Source organism: Polistes dominula, unplaced genomic scaffold, assembly GCF_049000335.1.
Source record: "Polistes dominula isolate Pdom_NZ unplaced genomic scaffold, Pdom_raw_medaka contig_22, whole genome shotgun sequence".
In the NCBI taxonomy this organism is placed as follows: domain Eukaryota; kingdom Metazoa; phylum Arthropoda; class Insecta; order Hymenoptera; family Vespidae; genus Polistes; species Polistes dominula.
This window is the reverse complement of record NW_028300966.1, coordinates 4,100,768-4,122,491: the sequence shown is the minus strand read 5'-3', so window position 1 is coordinate 4,122,491 and position 21,724 is coordinate 4,100,768. Positions and strand designations below refer to the sequence as shown.

The following is a 21,724-nucleotide window of genomic DNA, read 5'->3' as shown; positions in this document are numbered from 1 at the left end:
CATACGAATGGAATAAATAATTGTATACAATCTCTCTCTCTCTCTCTCTCTCTCTCTCTCTCTCTGACGCAAATCTAATAAAATAGTAATATAATTTTGTTGTACTCGTAGATAGATAATTTAGTATACTATGCATCGTTTTGGTAATATAAATTTATTTAATTTTCTAACAATACACAAACAAACACATATATACATTTAATACAAATTAAAAACTCAACGAAGTAAATTAGAATATATTCTCACGTGTCAATAATAAAAAAAAAAATGGAAAAGGATAAGAATAATAACGTAATCCTAACGGAATCCTAACATGATATTGTCACGTGACCATACGAAACAATAAAATATTGCATTCAAAAAAACTTCAATATATTTGCATATAATAAATTTATTACTTTTTAGTTTTGTAAAATAACATCACTATAACCACCCTATATATATAAGATATACAAATATGTACAGATATTCAAGTTTATATATATACAATGTGGAAAAACAAATCCGTGGTTTAACGATACCGTTGGACATATAGGAAAAGTTGTTAAATGAGGGAGACAGAAAGAGAGGAAAAGAAAAATAATATATTAGATAGTTCAGAAAGTCGTTTCGTTTTTCTTTTGTAAAAATGAAGATAATTTTTGCTTCGAGGTTAAACCTAAACCTTTCTAGTGGTCGATCGATCTCATGTGTTACTATTTGTCAGTTTGCATCAACTAATGCCATTATTGCGTCAGCAAAAAACGAAACGACTTTCCGAACCACCTAATAGTATCAAGTTATAATGTTTCATATTTTGTTCTCTCTCTCTATCTCTATCTCTCTTTCTCTCTCTCTCTCTTTCTCTCTCTCTCTTTCTCTCTCTCTTTCTTTCTCTCTCTCTCTCTCTCTTTCTCTCTCTCTCTCAATGTCCGTTTGTCTGTCTCCCTTTCTGTATTTCATCTCCATCTATCTCACTTTTCATTTGATCCATCTCACTCTTTCTGTTTTATCTCTCTCTCTTTTTTTCCTTTCTCTCTCACTCACTCACTCTCTCTCTTTCTCTCTCTCGTAATAAAGTATCGAGACAAATCGATCGGGTTCTACTGTACTATGTACTCTGCACTCTGTACTCCGTACTCTACTCTACTCTCTACTAATACAAATATACACCTGTAGGTATCATCGATATAGTCGAAAATTTACAAACACCAATGCAAGTAGAACGTTATTCCAGTGTCATTTATAAAGTCGATCAGAGCTATCGGTTATACAATAATACCGATCTCACATCGTTCAAATCATCATATTTTAATCTTCAACGATTTATCGCATAATACTTTTTTCTCTTTAATCTCAATCAAGTATTTGATTCTTTTCTTTTATTCCCCCTTTTTTCTTTATTTTTTGTTTTGTTTTTACATTCTTTTCTTATTCGTCCTTAGAGATTTTTATCATTTATTTTCTTCTTCTTCTTCTACTTCTTTTTCTTTTTCTTTTTTCTTTTAATTTCGATTGTTTTTCTCTTTTTTTTCATATAATTTTCTCGTATACCTCTCTCTCTCTCTCTCTCTCTCTCTCTCTCTCTCTCTCTCTCTCTCTCTCTCTCTCTCTCTTCTTTCATTCGTATTATAACACAACGTATCTCGATACTTTTAATTTATCATCAATCTTTGTATTTAATCCTTTCGAATTTTCTCATTTAATAGCATTCTCTTTCTTTCTTTTATTCTCTATCTGTTCTGTGCACATTGATTAGATTCCTCTATAAATTTGTTTTTATGAAATAAAGTGAGAGAAGAAGAATGATTATACATACATATAATACTATATAAAGAGAGATAGAAATTATTGGCATGGATAGTAATTAATGTCTAAGTTTGTAATATTTATTAAGAATAATTGGTTTATTATTCTTTTCTAAATTGATCCACAATATTATACAATACTATATATATTACAATATTAACATCCAAATGTAAATTGTACTATACCATACATTCTTGAATTTAATCAATATATTATTTGTAAATTTATATCATGTTTTTTTCTTTCAACATATCAACATTTTAATAAATATTAAATACTTTATTAATATATAAATTAAACACTCTAATTTTATAGTAATACTATACTATATTGATACAATTCGAATAAAACCTCATTGAACTATATTTTTGAATTGATTGATACATTATTTCCATATATTTATATTTTACTCATATAAATCAATTTTTATTTAACATTACTATTTTTTTCCTTATTTCTTTTGTAAAAATTAGTTCAATATTTATAAAATATCACGTGTATTATACTTTGGAATCACCCAATAAGTAACATTCAAATTTACATACTATCTAATACGAGTATCATTACATATTTAGGTTTAAAAGATGTAATAATAAATTTTAGCGTAATCTAATGCTAAAAAATATTCAATTAGTTATTTTTCATGTCCACAAAATAAAATATATACAAACTTTGTATCATAGGGAAGTAGGACAGGCGAAAAAAATCAGAACATATTGTTTTGATCTTATTGATTAAGACCTCTTCAGCAATTATAAAATACAAAAATTAAATAACCTCAAAAATACATAGTTCTTCGAAACGTTAAATATATAATATTTTTTATTTATACCTCGAACATATCAATGTTTTCGAGTCTTCTATCTATTGCTAAGCATACATTATATATTTTTTTCCAAAACACATAAACTGTTTATAGTTTGTTTGTGTCAGTTCTGAAATTAACCGTGTTATTATCGACAATATGATATATTTCGCTTATATTTCTTTTAATGTCTTCAACATTTAAAATAGTTGCTATATCAAATTTAAAATTATGCCCTGTTGTAAAATGATGTTCAGCTAACGCAGTGGTATTAGTTTTTAACGTGTTAGTAGATTTACAATTATTTCTGTGTTGATCAATCCATTTTTTGAATTTTATATTCCTATATTGCATTTTTCGCATTCACAGGGTATTTTATATACTAAGTTCGATTAATCTAGCTTATCAACTTTGTCTTTTAACACTTGGCATGTGGGCAACGTGTTTTCACGTTTTTCGCAGTCTGTCACTATAGCGCGGATCACGTAAAAATACGTATTTAGTAAATTTTTGGTGGATAACGGGTAATGTATAATTACAACACACAGTGAAGTATACAAAGCGCTTAGCTATGTGTATAATGAATTGTGCATTTTTCAATGTATATATAGTATATAATTCGACAAAGACGCAAAAAATAAGATACAAGAAATTTTTGACCAAACTCCCGAGCGATTCACTAAAAAATGCTCGCTGCACGAGTAACTTGACGGCGAAGTATACCCGCCTGCCAAGTGTTAATTTTATATCGATAGAATGAACTCTTTAACTAGATTATAAAATACTAGTTTTATGTAGGTATTTTTAAAACATTTGTCTAATCTAGCTGAAAGTGGATTAATAAAAGGAAATTTGAAAAAATAAATAAAAAAATATTATAGAAAATATTTTCTCTCTCTCTTTCTCTCTCTCACTCTTTCTTTTTTTTTTTTTTGCTTACGTTAAATAAAACCAACTTGTGAATAAGTAACATTCAAATTTACATACATTACATGTATTATATATTTTTAGGTTTAAAAAATGTAATAATAAAAGTCTAATACTAAAAAATATTTTCTCTCTCTCTCTCTCTCTTTAACTTGTTCTCCTTTTGTTTACGTTAAATAAGACCTTTCTCGTAAGTAATTCATCGATATATACTTCGTCGCGTTCTATTCAACGTGTAAATACGAAAAGCTTTCAGATTCTCTATTATTCGTAGTATGTATAAACGAGTTTAAGCGGCTTTAAAAGTAACGAGAAAAAAGGACAAAGAAAGAAAGAGAAAGAGAAAGAGAGAGAGAGAGAGAGAGAGAGAGAGAAAGAAATTTTCTCGAACGAGAAAAAAGGCTAGGGCGAACAACGTAAATCGTTGCGAAAAGTTTACCGATTTCGGTCCGCGTTTTCTCTTGTAGAAAATTTTTCATATTCCTTTTACCATAGCTAACTTTGCTTTTCTTCAAACTTCTCTTTATTCTACCTTTTTTTTTGAAAGAGTCTATCGATTAGCTTTTACATTCCGCGTTCTTTCATTTCTCTCTCTCTCTATTTACTTCCTTTTTTTTTATTCATATTTTTCGTTTGTTCTCATGTTTTTATTATTATTATTATTATTATTATTTCCACCCCTTTCTTCCTACCTTTTCAAATTATCGAGTACACATTACGAGAGGGGACAGATAAAAAGAATTTTGTGTGCCCGGATAAAATAGAAGAGGGAAGGATGAGGAAACTTTTGATGCGATAAGCAATTAATAGCTTTGGATATGTGTATGTATTTATGTGTGCATGTATCGGATAACGTAAAATCGGTATACGTATATTATAAAAAATTATTTCTAAAAGTTTGGACCGATAGCTCGGGTAAATTGAGGATCCCTTTGAAATTTTGTGAGTTTAAAAAAAAAGCAAAAAAATGAAAAACAATATTTATACATAGTAAAAACGATGATAATGGTGATAGTACGAAACACGCGAATAACGTTTAACCATCCTATAAAGGAAAAAGACACGAGGGGTGGGGGGAAGAATAAACGTTAATACAGTAACAAATATATCTACAATATCGATTATCAAAAACCGTAAGTGTGCATCAGAAAATATCGAATTCTAATGCAAAGTGCATTCATCGAACGGAATGGTATTGCAACATTTGCACACCTTATCATCAATTCTTATCGAGATTAGAAAAAAAAATGAAAAAAAAAACTCGATTTTAGAAGCATAATTTATCATACCATCGAGATATGAATATTAGAATAGATATTTTATATTCAAAGCTAGGTTTGTAATAAATTATTCGCAAATTTGTTTTTCTAACAATTTTTTTTTATATTCTTCTAGATTACTTATATATTTTGTTTATAAAAAAATATATAAAAATATTATTATTTTAATATTATTAATATTATTATTATATAATAATTTTATTAAATTATTATTATAATTTATAAAATATATATTTTTAATAATTTGCAAAATTTTTTTGCAACTATATTATTATATTTTTATATCATATAATATTAAAATTATTATTTTATTAAAAATTACTATACCAATTATATTTTTAATTGTTACACTTATTATATATATATATATATATATATATATATATATATATATATATATATATATATATATATTTTTTGTTTATATAAAAAAATATGAAAATATTAATATAATTAAAAAAAATGTTTACAAATTATCAATAATCAATTTATTACTAAAATTACATTACACATATACAATAAATTACTATACCAATTATATAGGGTTGTTCGAAAAGTTCGTGCAGATTTTCGATAGATGACATAAAGTTCTTTTGCTAAAAAAATCTGAGAAGTTCTGAAAAAAACCAAATTATTAAGTTATCCTTAAAGGTAGAGAGAAGGTTGTCGAACAGAATAGCACTTATATATAATTTAATAAATATAAACCAAAAAAAAAACTTAAATGCGTTGCATTTCAATCTTTCGTCAAAATCGGCACGAACTTTCCGGACAGCTCAATATTTTTAATTTTTACATTTATGATACACAAATGAACAATTTTCAAAAGATTTCTCTTAAAAAACTAACCTTATTCAATTTTGAGCAATAATAATTCTAATCGATATTTTTTGTTCTTTCAAACGTTTAACCTAATTCCTAAACTGCGAATAATCATATATAGATGAGTATTAATCGATCAAAGTAAACGCAGAAAAGATTTCGTAGGTCGGTAAATTTGTTTGCGGTTTATCGTTCGAAAGCAACGACCACGAAAATTTGAAGTCTATTCGACCATGACCGAATAGTTCTATTCGTATTGAACATTACTATTACAATTACACTCGAACAAACTTCGAATCAAATGGACTGGACAAACAAAGTATGTTGACTCTTACGAATGCTTTGTCATTCGTCACATTTCGCGTTTCCGCGTGCAATTGACATTCTTAAAAAAACCTATCCTGATGTAATCTTTCTTTGTCTGTGTGTGTATATACGTGTGTGTTCTTTTTTCATTCATAAAAGTTCAAAACAACTACGTTTTCTTTTTATTCATCTTTTTCAAACTGTCGATCAGAAATTGAAACCCCGATTCTGATATATCGATGCTTAACCATTTATACAATTCAATCGAAACAAAAAATATCCAATTATTGTTTCGTTTTATAAAGTACAATTTTATCGATCAAATAATTAAACTCTCAACCCTGATGGTAGTACGATTTGATATTTGATATTGCTTACAAAGGAAAGAAAGAAAACAAAAGGAAAATAATGAAGTCATACTTCGTATCGCAGAATACAGTTACATAACAGTTCATTACGGATTATAAATAAATAAAACAAAAGTAATTCTTTCGAATATTAGTACAAATGATCGAATATTGTAAAAGAATAATGTTCAATTAAAACATTACTACAAACAATAAGCATTCTATCGAAATAATAATCATTTTTCTCGTTATATGACACAATGTTCTTATTATTAAATTCAATAATACCAAAAGAGATATATTATCCGAAGCTTCAGAAAATGGTGTCGCTCGAGTAAGCAATTAGATCGTTCCTATCATTAATCCGTAAAATACTGACGGGTCTGATACGGCGATACTTTGAAACGACCCTTCTTGCGTGTATTATAAAAGAGAAACAAAACGTAAAAGAAAGAAAGAAAAAAGAAAAAAAAAGCAGCAATATAAAAATGAAAAGGGTAGATAAGAAAAAGAAAAAAGGAAAAAAGTGGGAGTGGGAGTTGAAGTTGGAGTGTGAGTGGGCGTTGAAGTGGGAGTGGGAGTAGGAGTAGGAGTAGAAGTGGGGGTAAACAGAGAACATATTTAAACGTTTCAACAGCACTCTCTCTCTCTCTCTCTCTTTCTCGTTTGTTCGCTCGTTTTCCAGAAGCCAGAGCTGAGATAAGCGGACCCCCGGAGAAATACGTGAGGCCCGGAAGTACTCTTCAACTTCACTGCATCGTCAGGAAGTCAACGGAAACACCATCTTATCTATTCTGGTACCACAACTATCGAATGATCAACTACGACATAGAACGTGGCGTCAATGTCAGCACCGATCTGATAGCACGGGAAAGTTGGCTCGAGGTACCACGTGCATCTGATCGACATTCGGGCAACTACACCTGTGAAACCAGCAACGCATTACCTGCACGTGTACTTGTCCTTGTCATCAAGGGCGACAATCCGGCTGCAATGCAACACAGTTTTGCAACACTTTCGTCCACCTTTTCTCATAAATTACATTATTTCATTATATCTCACATTTTTATCATTATCTTATCATAAATAATAAATTAGTCGTTAGGAAATGTTCACGGGAGTTAGCAAAAATTATTGTTTTCCAAATGATTGAATATTATTTGTCAATTAATAAATTTATTTTTATCTTTATACTTTCTATTTATCATTGTTACTTCAATATTTGTATTATCTAATTTCAAACAGTAATTTTGCTAACATTACCGAACTATTTATATTATATACGGTGTATTATTAACACTAAACGTACCACAAATCAAATGACCGGTTATTCATGAATTTTAATTTTCTCCGTTATATCGAATATTATATTACCTTCTGATCAACAAATACCCGGTCATTTGATCGATTTCAATTAAATTATAAATAAGAATTACATATAAGATGTTAATAGGTTTAGCGTTAATTAACTGTGACATGAAGAAATTTGAAGAAGTTTCAAACGAAAATTATATGGTGGGTATTCGATTAAATCTAAATAAACTTTTTCGAGTGGAAACAAAAAAAAAGAAATGGTGAAATATCGAAAAAGGAAACTTGGGGGAATAGGAAACGTTGTGGAGTTTGTGAGAATCATACGTGCGTGTGGTGCATACCACTCACTGGATGATGATGATGATGGTGAGCACACAGATGGAAGAATTATCTAGCGATCCGTCCCCGTAACATTCGGTATGATTAATGGTGATGATCTTGTCGCGATCCTAGCTAGCTTTGTCAGTACGCAAGTCTCTTGGCTAGGTTCTATGTCATGAACCATATCGCAATTTCCATGAGAAGACACTCGGTGTAATATCACGTAAACGATTTCAATCCAATCTATAACTTACCTAACGAGTTTGGTTATGGGGAAGGAAATATTACTACTATATGTAATAACTTTGACTTTAGTCGAATAATAAGCTTTCAATGTGTATTTTCAAAATACATAAAATGAATAAGAAGAAAAAGAAAGCTGACATTTTCGACGTTCACATCGTTCAACAATACTTTTACAACGAATCCAGAAAAAAAGAAAAGAATTTTAAATTAACTCGAAATAATACACGCATACTTATATGATGCATATGCGTTTGTAATATTCGCGTATCGATCGAAGTGCCAAATCACATGTAAAGCAAAGCGTGTATGTTTTACCTTTGACAGGTAATTCGATTTAATCGTCCGTACCTAACGTAATCTCACTGAGATTATAGTACATCATTCGTTTCGAGTTTAAATCACGTTTATTTTAATTGTTATAATTAAATTCTTTTTTTTCTTGTTTAATCGTAAGATATCAACGCTTGCTAGAAAAAAGGAAATATCGTGATTTAATCCTTTAAATTCCGATTATACGTATGTCTTCTTTTTATTAGGGATTCGTTGTTAATGCTAATTAAAAAAAAAACGAGGTTTTTACTTTTTTTCGTAACTTTAATTAGAGTTAAATCTTCTCGATGACATTAGATTTAACTCGTTTAATTTCCACTCGTCACATTGTTTGACTTCAATCAAAGACAGAACGTAGCAACATTGATCGATTAACGTCCCATTTGGGAGTCCGATAATACGCATTGTTGTCAGTGTTATCCCCAGCCCTCCCCCTCCTCCTCCTCATCCCTCACCCTGATCTCCAACATCAATTAATCGGCAAATCGCACGTTAATACGCTTGGTGATCCTATGTAAACCGTCTCGATAAGAGACTTAACAATATCAATATCCTGGAATATCTATTACTTAGAATAACCTATCGTTACGATTTTATGTATTTCCTTAATAATGAAAATCCCATAGATGATAGCATAATCAAGAATAATAATTTCGTGTCGACATGTTACTACTTCCCCATTATACCTCGTTCCGGTCTAATTGTGAGTATGTATCTCTCTCTCTTCAGTAAATTACAAATTAGCTTTAATGCCTATTCAACTAGAATTACAACATTCTCAACACATTAAAATACACGGCAACAATAATAATTAATCGAATTAATAAATTTTCGATTAGCGTGAATTTTTTCTTGTTTTTCTTTTTATTTATTTATTTATTTATTTATTTATTAATAACACACGAGAACAAATGAGAAAATGATTTTCCACGTTAATTCATTTTCTTTTATATCGGAATTTCACGCGGGTAGAAGAATTTAATTCTACGCGAGTATATATTTTTTATTAGTTCGAATCAATTTTTTTCCTAATGCAAAGTAACAAAGGAAGGAGGACGGGGAGGAAATTAATTAACTTCCTCTATTTATTCGGTTTTTACATAATATTTTGAAATTTACGACAGATAAACAGGATTTTACTTTTTGATTACTTTTCCACTACCCAAGCAATTTAAAAAAAAAGAAAAATATAAGAAAAAGGGAGGAAATTAGTTTTTACCGGGTATTTTATTTTGTTCTTCGTTTTTTTTTCTTTTTTTTTCATTAAATCTTATTCGTATTTCGGTTATTCGAAATTAATGGCATATAAACAAGACTTTGCCTTTTTGATTGCTCTTACTCTACCCCCATATCCCGTGTTTTCAATTTAAAAAAAAAAAAGAAGAATAAAAGAGAGACAGGAAATTAAATTTCTTCTAAATGTTTGATTCTTTATTTCTTTTTTTATTTTTTTTATTGAATCTTATTTATAAATTTAGGTTAAATAAAATCAACGATACCAGAAATGATAGACTATATTTCATTTGCTTATCAAAATTTTATTATACCATACGAATTTTATATATTTCGTAGTTAAAATAAATTCGAATTTTCGATTATTCAAAATATCTCGACGAATTGGTTGGAATACATTTTCTAAAACTCGTTTGGGAATAAAACCCCTTAAAAAAAAAGTAAAAAAAAATGAAATAAAATCCGTATGCCGCAAAGGCCTTATGCGTTTTTAATCAATGCCATAAAGAAACCAAAAATCGATGTCCCATTTCTCTTTGAACATCGTAGAAGAGTCATCGATATCACTATCTCTCTTTCCCACTCTCCCACTTTCTCTCTCTTTCTATCTTCCTCACTGCTCTACGACCTTTTATTGCTTTTCCAAACCCCCCCCCACCGCCCACACCACCCCTCACTGCCAACCATCGCATGCAATTTCGTAATTTTTTTCTCCCCTTCTACGATTTTTCACATTATAACAATCTAACTAAATCGATTAATCCTAAAATTGGTATCTGATATATTCCAACAAAATATATTCGTACAAACGAAATAAAATAAAATAAAGAGAGAAAGAAAAATAAAAACAATGACAACGTAGAGGTAATGTATACGAACCTTGTTTAAATTATTTGTTTTTCAACGACGACGACGACGACGACGACGATGACGACGACGATGACGACGACGAATGAACATAAAAACAATAGAAAAATATTTTACAAGAGAAAATTTTAAATAAAGAAAAAATATGAAAACGAAAAAACAAAAGCAGAAAAAATTTATAAGGATAAAGAGAAAGATATAAAGATAGAAAGATAGAAATAAAGAAAGAAAAAAAGAAAGAAAGATAGGACCTGAGATATTTTCAAGCAAAATCTTTAGAACAAACGATCTCGTTGCAAAATGCAAATGAAAAAAAAGATTAAAAAAAAATATAAAAAAAATATTAACAAAAAGACGAAAAGATAAAGATAATTAAAGGAATAAAAAACAAACGCGGGATAGACGACAAGAAAGAAAATAAAAAGAAAATAAAAAGAAAAGATAAAAAAATGAAAAAAGGAAAATATAAATCCACATAGGATATTTTACCTAAAGAAAATGAATGATAATATTATCCGAACAACATGATCCAACAGAAGAGAACAGCCTGAAGATATTATCTTCACGTTATGGTCTGTTCCATGCTACCTGCCTGGCAAGCTTGTTCATAACGTTTAAATTAGGGTTTCTATTCAAGTTTCGTCACAACGGGGAAGTATAACAGCAGAAATGCACTGACGGAAGCCTGCCTGCCTTCCCTTCAGATTCAAGAATGAGGATATGGGACTTGGGGAAAGGGGAGAGGAAAGCTAGCAAGAGGATGAGAAAAGGTAGAAGAGGAAAGGGAACCCAACCCTCTTATGGGATTTAAAAGGCTATCGTTTATGTTACACTCGCAACTCTAAAGCCCTGCAGCTTTCATGAGCCAATCCCTTTTACCCTTCTAACCCTTCCCTCTCTCACTTTCTCTCACTCTCTCTCTCTCTCACTTTCTTTATGTGTATTTGTACGGGTGTATCTGTTGTGTTCGTTCTCCGTTCAACCTTTCTCTCCCTGTTTTTGTCTCTCCTCACATTCTCTGAACCTAATCCGTCGTTGAGAACCGTTGGTGTACAGAGTCCCGTCGCAGTTTCGCACAACCGTCCACGAGATTAATCCTGTTCCGCTAATCACGACCTTGCCGCTATACTAAAACTTTCATCCCCTTTGATGCTTCTACGGTTCAACCGATGATACATACAATGTCAACGAATGTGATTTGTTTAGAGGTATAATATCACTTTTTCGAATTGAAATCATTTTTTCTATGGATAGAAATTTTTCTTAACCCTTTGACTGTCACGCCGAAATCACGTGTTTTGCCCAGGACACCACGGAATTATTTTTATTATTATTTTATATATTTTTATTTTTTTTTTATTATTTTTTTATTTTTTTCTTATTAACATTATTTTATATATTTATTATATTCATGTAATTATTTTATTATTCAAAGAATATAATGGCAAAATAATAATAAATTGATGTTAATATAAAAAATTGTAATTGTTCAATAGGGTAGTTTTTATTTCAAAGTATCTTTTATAATACTGGTTGTATTCAAATACACTAACTTTCAATTTTCATTTAATTTTTTACAATTGTAAAAGGTTCATACGCTCAGGTCCCCAATGACCAGCGTGGCGTTTCAGAAGAAACCGTGGCCTGTCATGTATAACCAACATGGCAATGTCAAAGTGTTAACCCATTCGAGACCACGACTTTTTTTGAACACGGTTTCCAGTAGCCATTATTTTTCATTATATTGTTCATTTTTAATAATAAAACTTGTTGTGTCTACTATGAAAATTACCAAATTCGTAAAGTGATTTCGAATGTGCACACACCGTGTGAAATCACCTCAGCAAATTTGTATTGCGAGGAAAAGATTGAACACCATGTATACAATATGAGATAAAATAAAATCATTAAAATTGATAAACATATATTTGAAAAATAATTAGATAACATAAAATTGTTATTTTGCCTTCGATAATGAAAAACAGAATATAAAATTAAAAAAAAATTTGTAAAAAATAGTCAAAAGTCAACCAAAATAAGTTGAATAATGAGAAGAAAATAATATGAACGATAAATAAAATTTTAGAAAAAATGTCTAAAGTTAATAAAGTAATACAACTCAGTAATGAAAAAGAAAATCTAATTTGTAAATATATTTTTAGGAAATACTACACAGATTGTAAAGTAAAATTGCATTGATATTTTGTAAAAATCTAAATTTTGATAATCCAAACATTTTCTTTTGTTGGTATACATGAAAACCAATACTAAATTTTGGTTTTTTATACTTTAAAGATAATATTCATACAAAAGAAGTCTTATCTCGACGAATAATTTACTCAAAATAATTGATAATAGTTCATTATTACCATTACCCACACGGTGTGCAATCGGGCCTTTTTTGAAAAAAGTTTTTGCACACACAGTGTGCGAGTGGTCTCGAATGGGTTCAAAGGAGGAGGGAAGATAAGTGGAGAGGCTTCAAAAAAATGAAATTTGTTTCTTTTTCATTATAAATCGCTTGTTAAATTATTCAAAAATATACTTCTAAAATCTTAAGTCAAAATTTCAACGTAGTTGACCTCTTTTCCCTTCTCCTTACCCTCCCCCCGCCAAACTATTATTTGAATACGATTTAATACGACTCTGGATTAACAAGTTGTTGATATTATTATCGTAACATCGGGAAAATATTTCATTTGAATCGTGAAAGATTAAATTAAAATAAACAAAAAAAAGGAAAATATATATTTTGTATCGAATTTAAAGATATCAAATTTGGTTGAAATATTAATCAAACGTTATGATTATTATAGATATTATATCGAGATATTTAATCTTAAATTTATCTGACCTGAGAAGAAATATAATCGTTTTTCTTTTATTCCCCTAAAAAATTTAATTTTTTTTTAAACGAATAACTGCGTGCATATCACAATTATTAATTGATTAATTAATAATCTGATTAATTATTACGATTGTTATTTTTAAGATCATGATATTAAATCGGAATATCGTGTTGTCGATAAAAACAAAAGAAAACAAATAAAAATAAAAATAAAATATGTTACAATACAAATACATGTATCAGAGTTGGATAAAATGTAATCGAATTAACTATTAAAGATTATGATAATTGTAAAATCATGAGGTATTATTCGTGATTACCGACTATAATAATTAATCCACCAATTAGTAAAATCATTGATCAATGTATACGAGAAATAATAATCCGATACGTTGTAATCAAAATTTATGTATAAATTCTACTAATCCTTTAGAAAATAATTATTATGATTGAATAAATAATTTATATTTCAAGAAAGAAAAAAAAGAAAAAGAAAACAAAAAATCGATTTTTTTCCAGTTTTGATGCTTGTTAAAATTCTTCGATACGAACATCAAATATATTATCTCTTTCTTTCTTTCTCTCTCTCGTGTAGGAAAAGAATTTTTAAGAGAATTTTATATTACGTGGGACCATTTTCTTTTATTTATTTTTTTAATTCCATCGTTTAACGAAAGTTCACGTATTATTACGGGATAGTGGGGGTGGAGGGAAAAGGGGAGGGGGATACATGGATATTTAGTCGTATTCGATACGACGATAACGAGATCGGGAATAAAACGTTGAAAGAAGGGGAAAGAGGTGGAGGGGAGAGGTAGGTAGATGAAGGACAATCGAGAGGGTTGGAAACGCTGTGGAATGAAATGAGGAAGGTGGAGGGTGGAGGTGGGGGTAGTAGGTTGTACTACAATCATTTTGTCTTTCGATAAATGCACAGGAAGAAGTACTATATCGACCAAACCTTCCTACTCTCGTTTTGCCATACGAAATTCTATTTTCCTGTACGACCGGAAGGGAGAAAGAGAGTGAGAAAGAGAGAGAGAGAGAGAGAGAGAAGGAATAAAAAAAAAAATAAAAGATAAAAAGTAAAAAAAAAATAATAAAAATGATAGAAAGTTAAAAAGAAGAAAAAAAAAAAAAAGGTACAGAAAGAAAGAAGAAACCTGCCGCCGCGGTATTTTATATTCCATGATCGCGTAGCAGTTTTCTTTTTTTTTTTGTCTTTCTTTTTTTTATTTTTGGTCGAACGAGCGAGTAAAAAAAAGGAGGATGTCGAATAAAAGTTACGTTCGAAGGTTTCAGTTCTCGTTTATTCGACAGGTGAATGAATCTATGTGATATTCTTCCCTCTCTCTCACACACACTCTCTCTTTTTCTCTCTCTTTCTTTGTATTTCTTTCTTTCTTTTATTTCTATCGATTCGATCTAATCATGGAAACAATATTTTACTATTTTTTTTTTTTTTATTATATTCCTTATTTCGTTATCTCTCTCTCTATCTCTATCTCTCTCTTATGAACAAAATCCCTGACACAGATTATCAATTTCTTTTTTTCCTTTTTTCTTTATACACATATGTATTATTTTTTACGTACCATTTCCAATTTTCTTTTTTTTTCGTCTTTACAGCATTTGATATCTTTTGTATTACATCCTCCTACCCCTTTTCCTTCCCTCCTTTTCTATCCGCATGTTATGTTTTTTTCTTCTCTCTATTTCTTACTATTAAAGTTAAAATAGAAATCCTTAGGGAGATTGCCAATTTACAAGATCTTCATTTGTTAATATATTTTGATTATTCTATTATATTATTCTCCGGAAAATTATATACAGGGTGATCTGTAACTGGTGGTACAAGCAAAAAAGGGATGATTCTACATGAAAAAATAAATCAAAAATAAAGAATAACAATTTTTCATTTGAGCTGTATATATGTCCGTTTTTAGAATAAAACAAAAGTAATATAAATTTTCATATCTCTTGATTTGACTAATATTTATTGAATAATATATTGGGTTGTTCGGAAAGTAATTTCGTTTTTTCCTGAAACAAAATTGGCATTAGTTGATGCAAACCGGCAAATAACAACGCGTGAGATCAGTGAGAGATTAAATTTATCAAATTCAACTGTATATGCCCACTTGAAAGGCCTAGACCTTTAACATCGAAGCGAAAATTATCTTCATTTTCACAAAAGAAAAACAAAATTACTTTCCGAACAACCCAATAATTATCATCATTATTTATAAATTCTTAGCACAGGGTGATGACAATTTGTATATTGCATTTTTTTTAAATGTTTTATCTCCAGAAACAAAAAATTGAACCAGTGTTTGTCAGAAAGGACAAAATTTTTTTTCCGTTTTTTTTTTTATCCTCCCGTATATTTTGTATCATTCTTTTTATACGTTTGTACGTTCGATGGATTTTCTGGTATAATTGTACTCACGTTACAAGGTTTTATCCTTTTTTTCTATTTTCTTTTGTTTTTTATTTGTACGCAGTAAGACATTGTTTGTTTAAACGATTTTCACGTAGAAAAATATTTTGTCTCATCTCATTGTTTTATTTTAATTTACATTATTTCGATACAACGTGAAACAAAGTAATCGTATTATTGGAGAGTTGAGAGTGTGTGTGTGTATATATAGATATATGTATAAATATATATTAATAAATATGTTACGATACTAATCAATGTTTATTTCTCGTACTTTGTATTTTTATTTTTATTTTTTACAGAATTTTAATATCGCATTAAATCGTATTAAATACGTAGACGATTTTTTTATTTTTATGAAAAATAATTATTTCAAAATAATCCAATATATCACGGCAAATAAAATCTAAAAGTATACGCAAACATCATAATCAAACATTAATAACGGTATTTAGTGAACCTATATACGAATTATTGCGTTTACATTGAAAATAAAACACGCGTTAACCGCAAATAAAACATTATTTTCCTCTCCAAAAATTATTATTTAAACGTCGAATAAATCTGATAGAATCCACCAATCTTTTATACATGTACATATATATACATATTTTTTTTTCAAACACTTTCCATACATACACGTTGCATGTTAAATAATTATTTGATGATAGAATAAATCTGATAAATAAATGAAATCAAATGAAATAAAAATAAAAAGTTCATGTATTAATATATTTTGGTCACTCCGCAATTTATAACAAATTTCATTGTTGAATAGTTTGAAAATTTATACCCTTAACAAATTGATATTCGGATTTATCGAGAATGCGCATCATTGAGTTTATAAACGTGCCCGTTTTGCATCACGAACAGCGTATGTTCGCGTACTTTTTGATTGCATCTATAAACATTACACGCGTACGTATTTTACATATGCATGTAGTCGGTTTTTGTATATTCCTGCCTATACACTTTTTCTATTTTTTTTTCTTTTATTTTTTTATTTTTTTTTTATTTTTTTTTCTCTACTTTTTCCACCACAACCAATTGATTCTCTCGTTCACGTGAGTTATTACTACTCTCTCTCTTACACACATATTTTCTCTTTCTCTCTTACTTTCTATACATTTAATTATGATTTTCAATAATTACTTCTCGCCATTTTGAGAGAATAACATTGAAATTATTGTTAAAACATTTAATTGAGTTTTAACGTTAAATTACTACAATAACTTTTCACGTCTGACCGTAAATGATCACATCTCGTATAAATTAGTAGTCGTATCTATAATCACTCATTTCATTATTGCGAATATGTACAATTTTCCAATTACGAAATAAGATAAACTGAAGTATTATTTCAAACGTTTATTCACCAATGTAAGCATGATTAAAATATCCGACATAATTACCAATACATTATCCCGTTCATACGTTTTCTATTATAATTAAAGAAATAAAAAAAAGAACACGTACACGCGCTCGCATAATCAAACGAAAAAATATCAGTGTTCAAAAAAGAACGTTGCAAATTAATTATTACATTTATGTTGAAATTAAAATAAACACACACACAAATAAAAAATAATATACAATTAAATTAATTAATAAAATAAAATAATATACAATTAAATTAATTAATAAAATAAAATAATATACAATGAAATTAAATGAATCTACAATGTTCTCGTAAGATTTGTTATTTGTCTTAAGTAAGGATTTTTGTAATTTAGTATGCCATCGTTAATGATCATCATTAAAACGGACAAACAAACAGTCAGATAAATAAACAGACAGACATAATCAAACGTTAATGACGGGTGTTTGGAACCAGGGTAAACGAGAAGACGATAAGACGTAACGCAAATGAATTATTGCAGGTACATTGAAAATGGTCGTTTGTCCGAATACTCAAACTTCTCCGAGCTATACTAATCTCTCGAAGACGTGACGTTAATTGTCAATTTCCTCCAAAAGGAACTATATACATATATATATACATCGGCAAATTGTGTGTGTTTAACATTCACAAATTGAATTATTAATTTAACTTTAACGATTTGTCTCATTCTCAATTGTTAGGATAAGTATTGCATAACGGACAAGAGTAAATATCTTCTTGGATAAATGTTATTAACAAAAGGAAGACGTCTCTAGTAACTTAACGTCGAACGGATTCCAAGTGAGAAATTTTGGTGATCTAATTTCACGAGACGTCACTCGATATCTTACCCATTCTAACACTTATACAATATAATAAATCAAACGTCACCGACACTATCAATTATCTATTATAATGATAACGATGTTGGTACTAATTAACGTCCTTTTTCCCCAACGTTAATAAATATTTTCATTTATAAATATTATTATTATTATTATTATTAAGTAATATTACTCGTTTCGTTAAATAATATAATTGTTCTTTCTATAATAATGATAGAGATATTATTATTATTATTATTATTATATTGAAAAGTATTAATAATTATTACAAAATGAATTAAAATAATATTCTAATTTTCTTCTATAACCAATATTATAAAAATTGTAAACTATCATTGTATTACTTTAAATATAAATACTTTTATCTTTCTAAAATAATAAAAATAATAATATAATAATTATTATTATTATACACCTAATCGAGACATTATTATTAAACATAATTATTAAAATAATATTTCATAATTTATTCTATTATATCCATCCATGTACATATAATTCAATAGAAATGTAAATGTGTTAAATAATAGTAATATCAATGTTCGTAAAATACGAATAAAAATAAAAAAAGAAAAAAAATCCGAATCAACGTTAAACTTATTTGACGTGTCTTTTGTCGTTTTTTTCTCTCTCTCTCTCTTTTCATTTTCTTTTTTTCTTAATCCAATGGACAGTATCACATTCATACAGATCGCAGTGCAGAAAAGGAACAAAAATAGAGAGTCGGATCGTAGAAGCTGGCTACGATTTAAACCCGTTACATCTCTTTCTCTCTCTCTCTCTCTCTCTCTCTCTCTTACTCTCTCTTACTCTCTTGGTAGCTCTTGCAGAAACTGTCCCAGTTCCCGATATGCGCGAAAACGGACGTGACCGAACTATCTATGTTTACGTGTCTGGAAGCATAATTTGGTGGATGCTTCTTCCGAGGATTCTCTAAAGAGAGAAAGAGAGAGACTTAGAAAATCGTACACCGAATGCATTTTCACCGAGTGCTCAATTGGTCCACCTAAAATTGTCAACCCTTCTCCCTAGAGCCTCTAAACCTTTAACCCATTCCCTAACAATCAGTAGATATATATCTGAAAGGATTGGTAGTGGTAGCTGTTGCGTTGTTATGCGAAGTAATAGCGTAGAATTCCTCGTGTCATTAATATCGTCTATCAAACCGTGAAATATTACGCTAACTTGTCGTCGTCGTCGTCGTTGTCGTCGTTATTCTATTCTAAACGTTAAGAGGAATTGAAGTTGGTTGGTTGGTCGGTTGGTCGGTTGGTTAGTTGGTCGGTTGGTTGTCAGTAAAATGATCTAATCCCTAAACTCTATACTAAACCTTCTTCCCTCTCTCCCTCCTACTTCTCTTCATCCACCACCACCACCTTATAGTCGTCATCTTCTTATTCAGATTTCATTCCTAGAGTTACAAATATATTTCCCTCCTCCTGTTCGGTATGAAATCCTCTATTGGAAGCCCTTTTACCCACAAAACAGGACTTAACGAGCTAGCCTAGCAATGCTAGTGAGCATTAAACTGCGTGACATAACGGGCAGATGCACGTCTTCGATAGGAATTAGGAACGATCTCGTGGTCAAACGTACCATTCCTAACCAACTACCACTACTACTATTACTTTATACTATTACTACTACTACTGCTATATAATACTATTACTCTAGTAGTAGTGCTATTACCACATCACCATTACCCAACACGGATACATCCATTTGATACGACAATCTGCTTTCCGAGAGATCGGGGAAGGATTTTCCTTCTTCAAAAGAGGTACATAACATACTAGAGAGTATAGCGCGTGTACTTACTTTACTCGATAGATCGATCCTAACTATTATCTTGATGTTGAACTTCCTTTACCAGTCATTCTAACTAAATGTACGGATCGTTTCACAGGTCAATAAGAATTCGATAAATTCTACTTAAAGAATCCAATATTACGAATTGTTATTTAATTATTCTAGAAATTCTCTTTAAATTGTTAGATGAAATAATTAATTAATAGTAGAAATACGTTATTCTTAATCATTTTATTATCAATATTATTCAAAATAATACAATCTTGAAAAATGATAGTAATAATAATATTTTATAATAATTAACGTTTATGCAATACAAACTTTTACTAAAGATAAATAATAAAAATTTAATTAGCATAAATAATTATTACATTTTATTTGATATTACAATTTATGTCTATTTTTTTCTTTTTTGAATTCACGTCATTATTTAAATATTATTTGCCAAAACAATTAATTATTAATGCTCTTATTAAATGTAACATATTACGTCTAATTACAAAATCATAAGACAATTATATAGAATTATATCAGACTGTTTCTACAATTTTAATTGTTTAATTTGATGAAATTCATTTGACAAATAAATCAGTCGATACTCGTATATAACTCGCCTAACCATTTGTACATTTCTATTAATTAGAATTCGTATTATTAAACTTTCCGAGAACGTTATTAAATGCCCAACGTTAAACTATTTCAATTTTAATTATGTTCACCTTTAAATTTAAACTCTCTCTTTCTCTCTCTCTCTCTCTCTCTCACTCTCCCATTCACTTTCTATCTTTCTCTATCTTTCTCTTTATCTTTCTGTCTTTAAATTTAGTTTTCTTTCTTATCCTCCTTCTCTCTCTTCTTATCCTTATTTCCTTAAATCTTTCTCTCTTCCTCTCATCTTCTTTCTCTTTTTCTATCCGTTCTACTTCTTCCTGATTTAATATCTCCTTCACTTTCAACTTGTTACGTTAGTTTTCACCTTCGTTTTTTAATTATTTTCTACGTCTTTACGACATTTCCTTTTCTATCTTTATTTCTCTCGCACTAATTTGAACTTATAATCGAATCACTAGAAAATATTTAATCAAGAAAATTCAAGAGTACGTCAAATCGAGCCCTCGAGCTAGTGGTCTTTTTCCATGAACGTTTAATTCAATCTAATGCATAGATTTTCAAAATGCTAAACTTGATATCCTTTTTTTTGTGTACTTCTTTTTTTATATTTTTTTGTTAACACTGTTACACGATACTTTTTAGATTGTGCAAAATTTATTTCAAAAATTGTTAATTAATTGATATAAGTATTTTTTCTATTTTTTTTTCTTGGATCAAAAGAAATTCTCACGAAATTGTACGTTTTCAATATTTATATCTGAAATATTAATAATGATTATTATGATCTCTAACGAAGATGTTTAATAATAGAAAATAGAGAAAAAGAGAAAGAGAGAGAGAGAGAGAGAAAATTGCATTTAACACGAAGAATCGCAATTATATACTCGTTACTTGTATTTCCTTATAAAACTCACCGATCGTTATTTTCTTATTATATATATATATATATACATATACTGTTCTTTTTTATATTTTGCGCAAAGCAGAGCGTATATATATACACACATAATATATATACACAAATAAATATTTATTGAATCGGTGGAAAAAAAAAACATTTATGCACAGGCACGCATATCCTTGATTAATATGTGTCTACGATTAATCCTTAAGAAACTATGGTTGTAAATAATTTTAAAAAAACCAAAAACAAACAAACAAAAAAGAACATCCCTTCAAATACGAGTAAAGGTAAAACATTAT

The 21,724-nt window shown here is 29.1% G+C and overlaps 1 protein-coding gene across 9 annotated transcripts in view; it reads left to right on the top strand.

Moving 5' to 3' along the window:
• Positions 1-18,700, top strand: part of LOC107063695 (uncharacterized) — a 128,191-nt gene extending 109,491 nt beyond the window's left edge. For all 9 annotated transcript variants that reach the window (XM_089173019.1, XM_015315679.2, XM_089173023.1 and 6 more), the window contains one exon: positions 6,961-18,700. In XM_089173019.1, coding sequence (XP_089029145.1) covers positions 6,961-7,361 — 401 coding nt within the window. In that variant the 3' untranslated portion in view covers positions 7,362-18,700. The remainder of the gene's footprint in view (positions 1-6,960) is intronic.
• Positions 18,701-21,724: the final 3,024 nt, after the last annotated feature.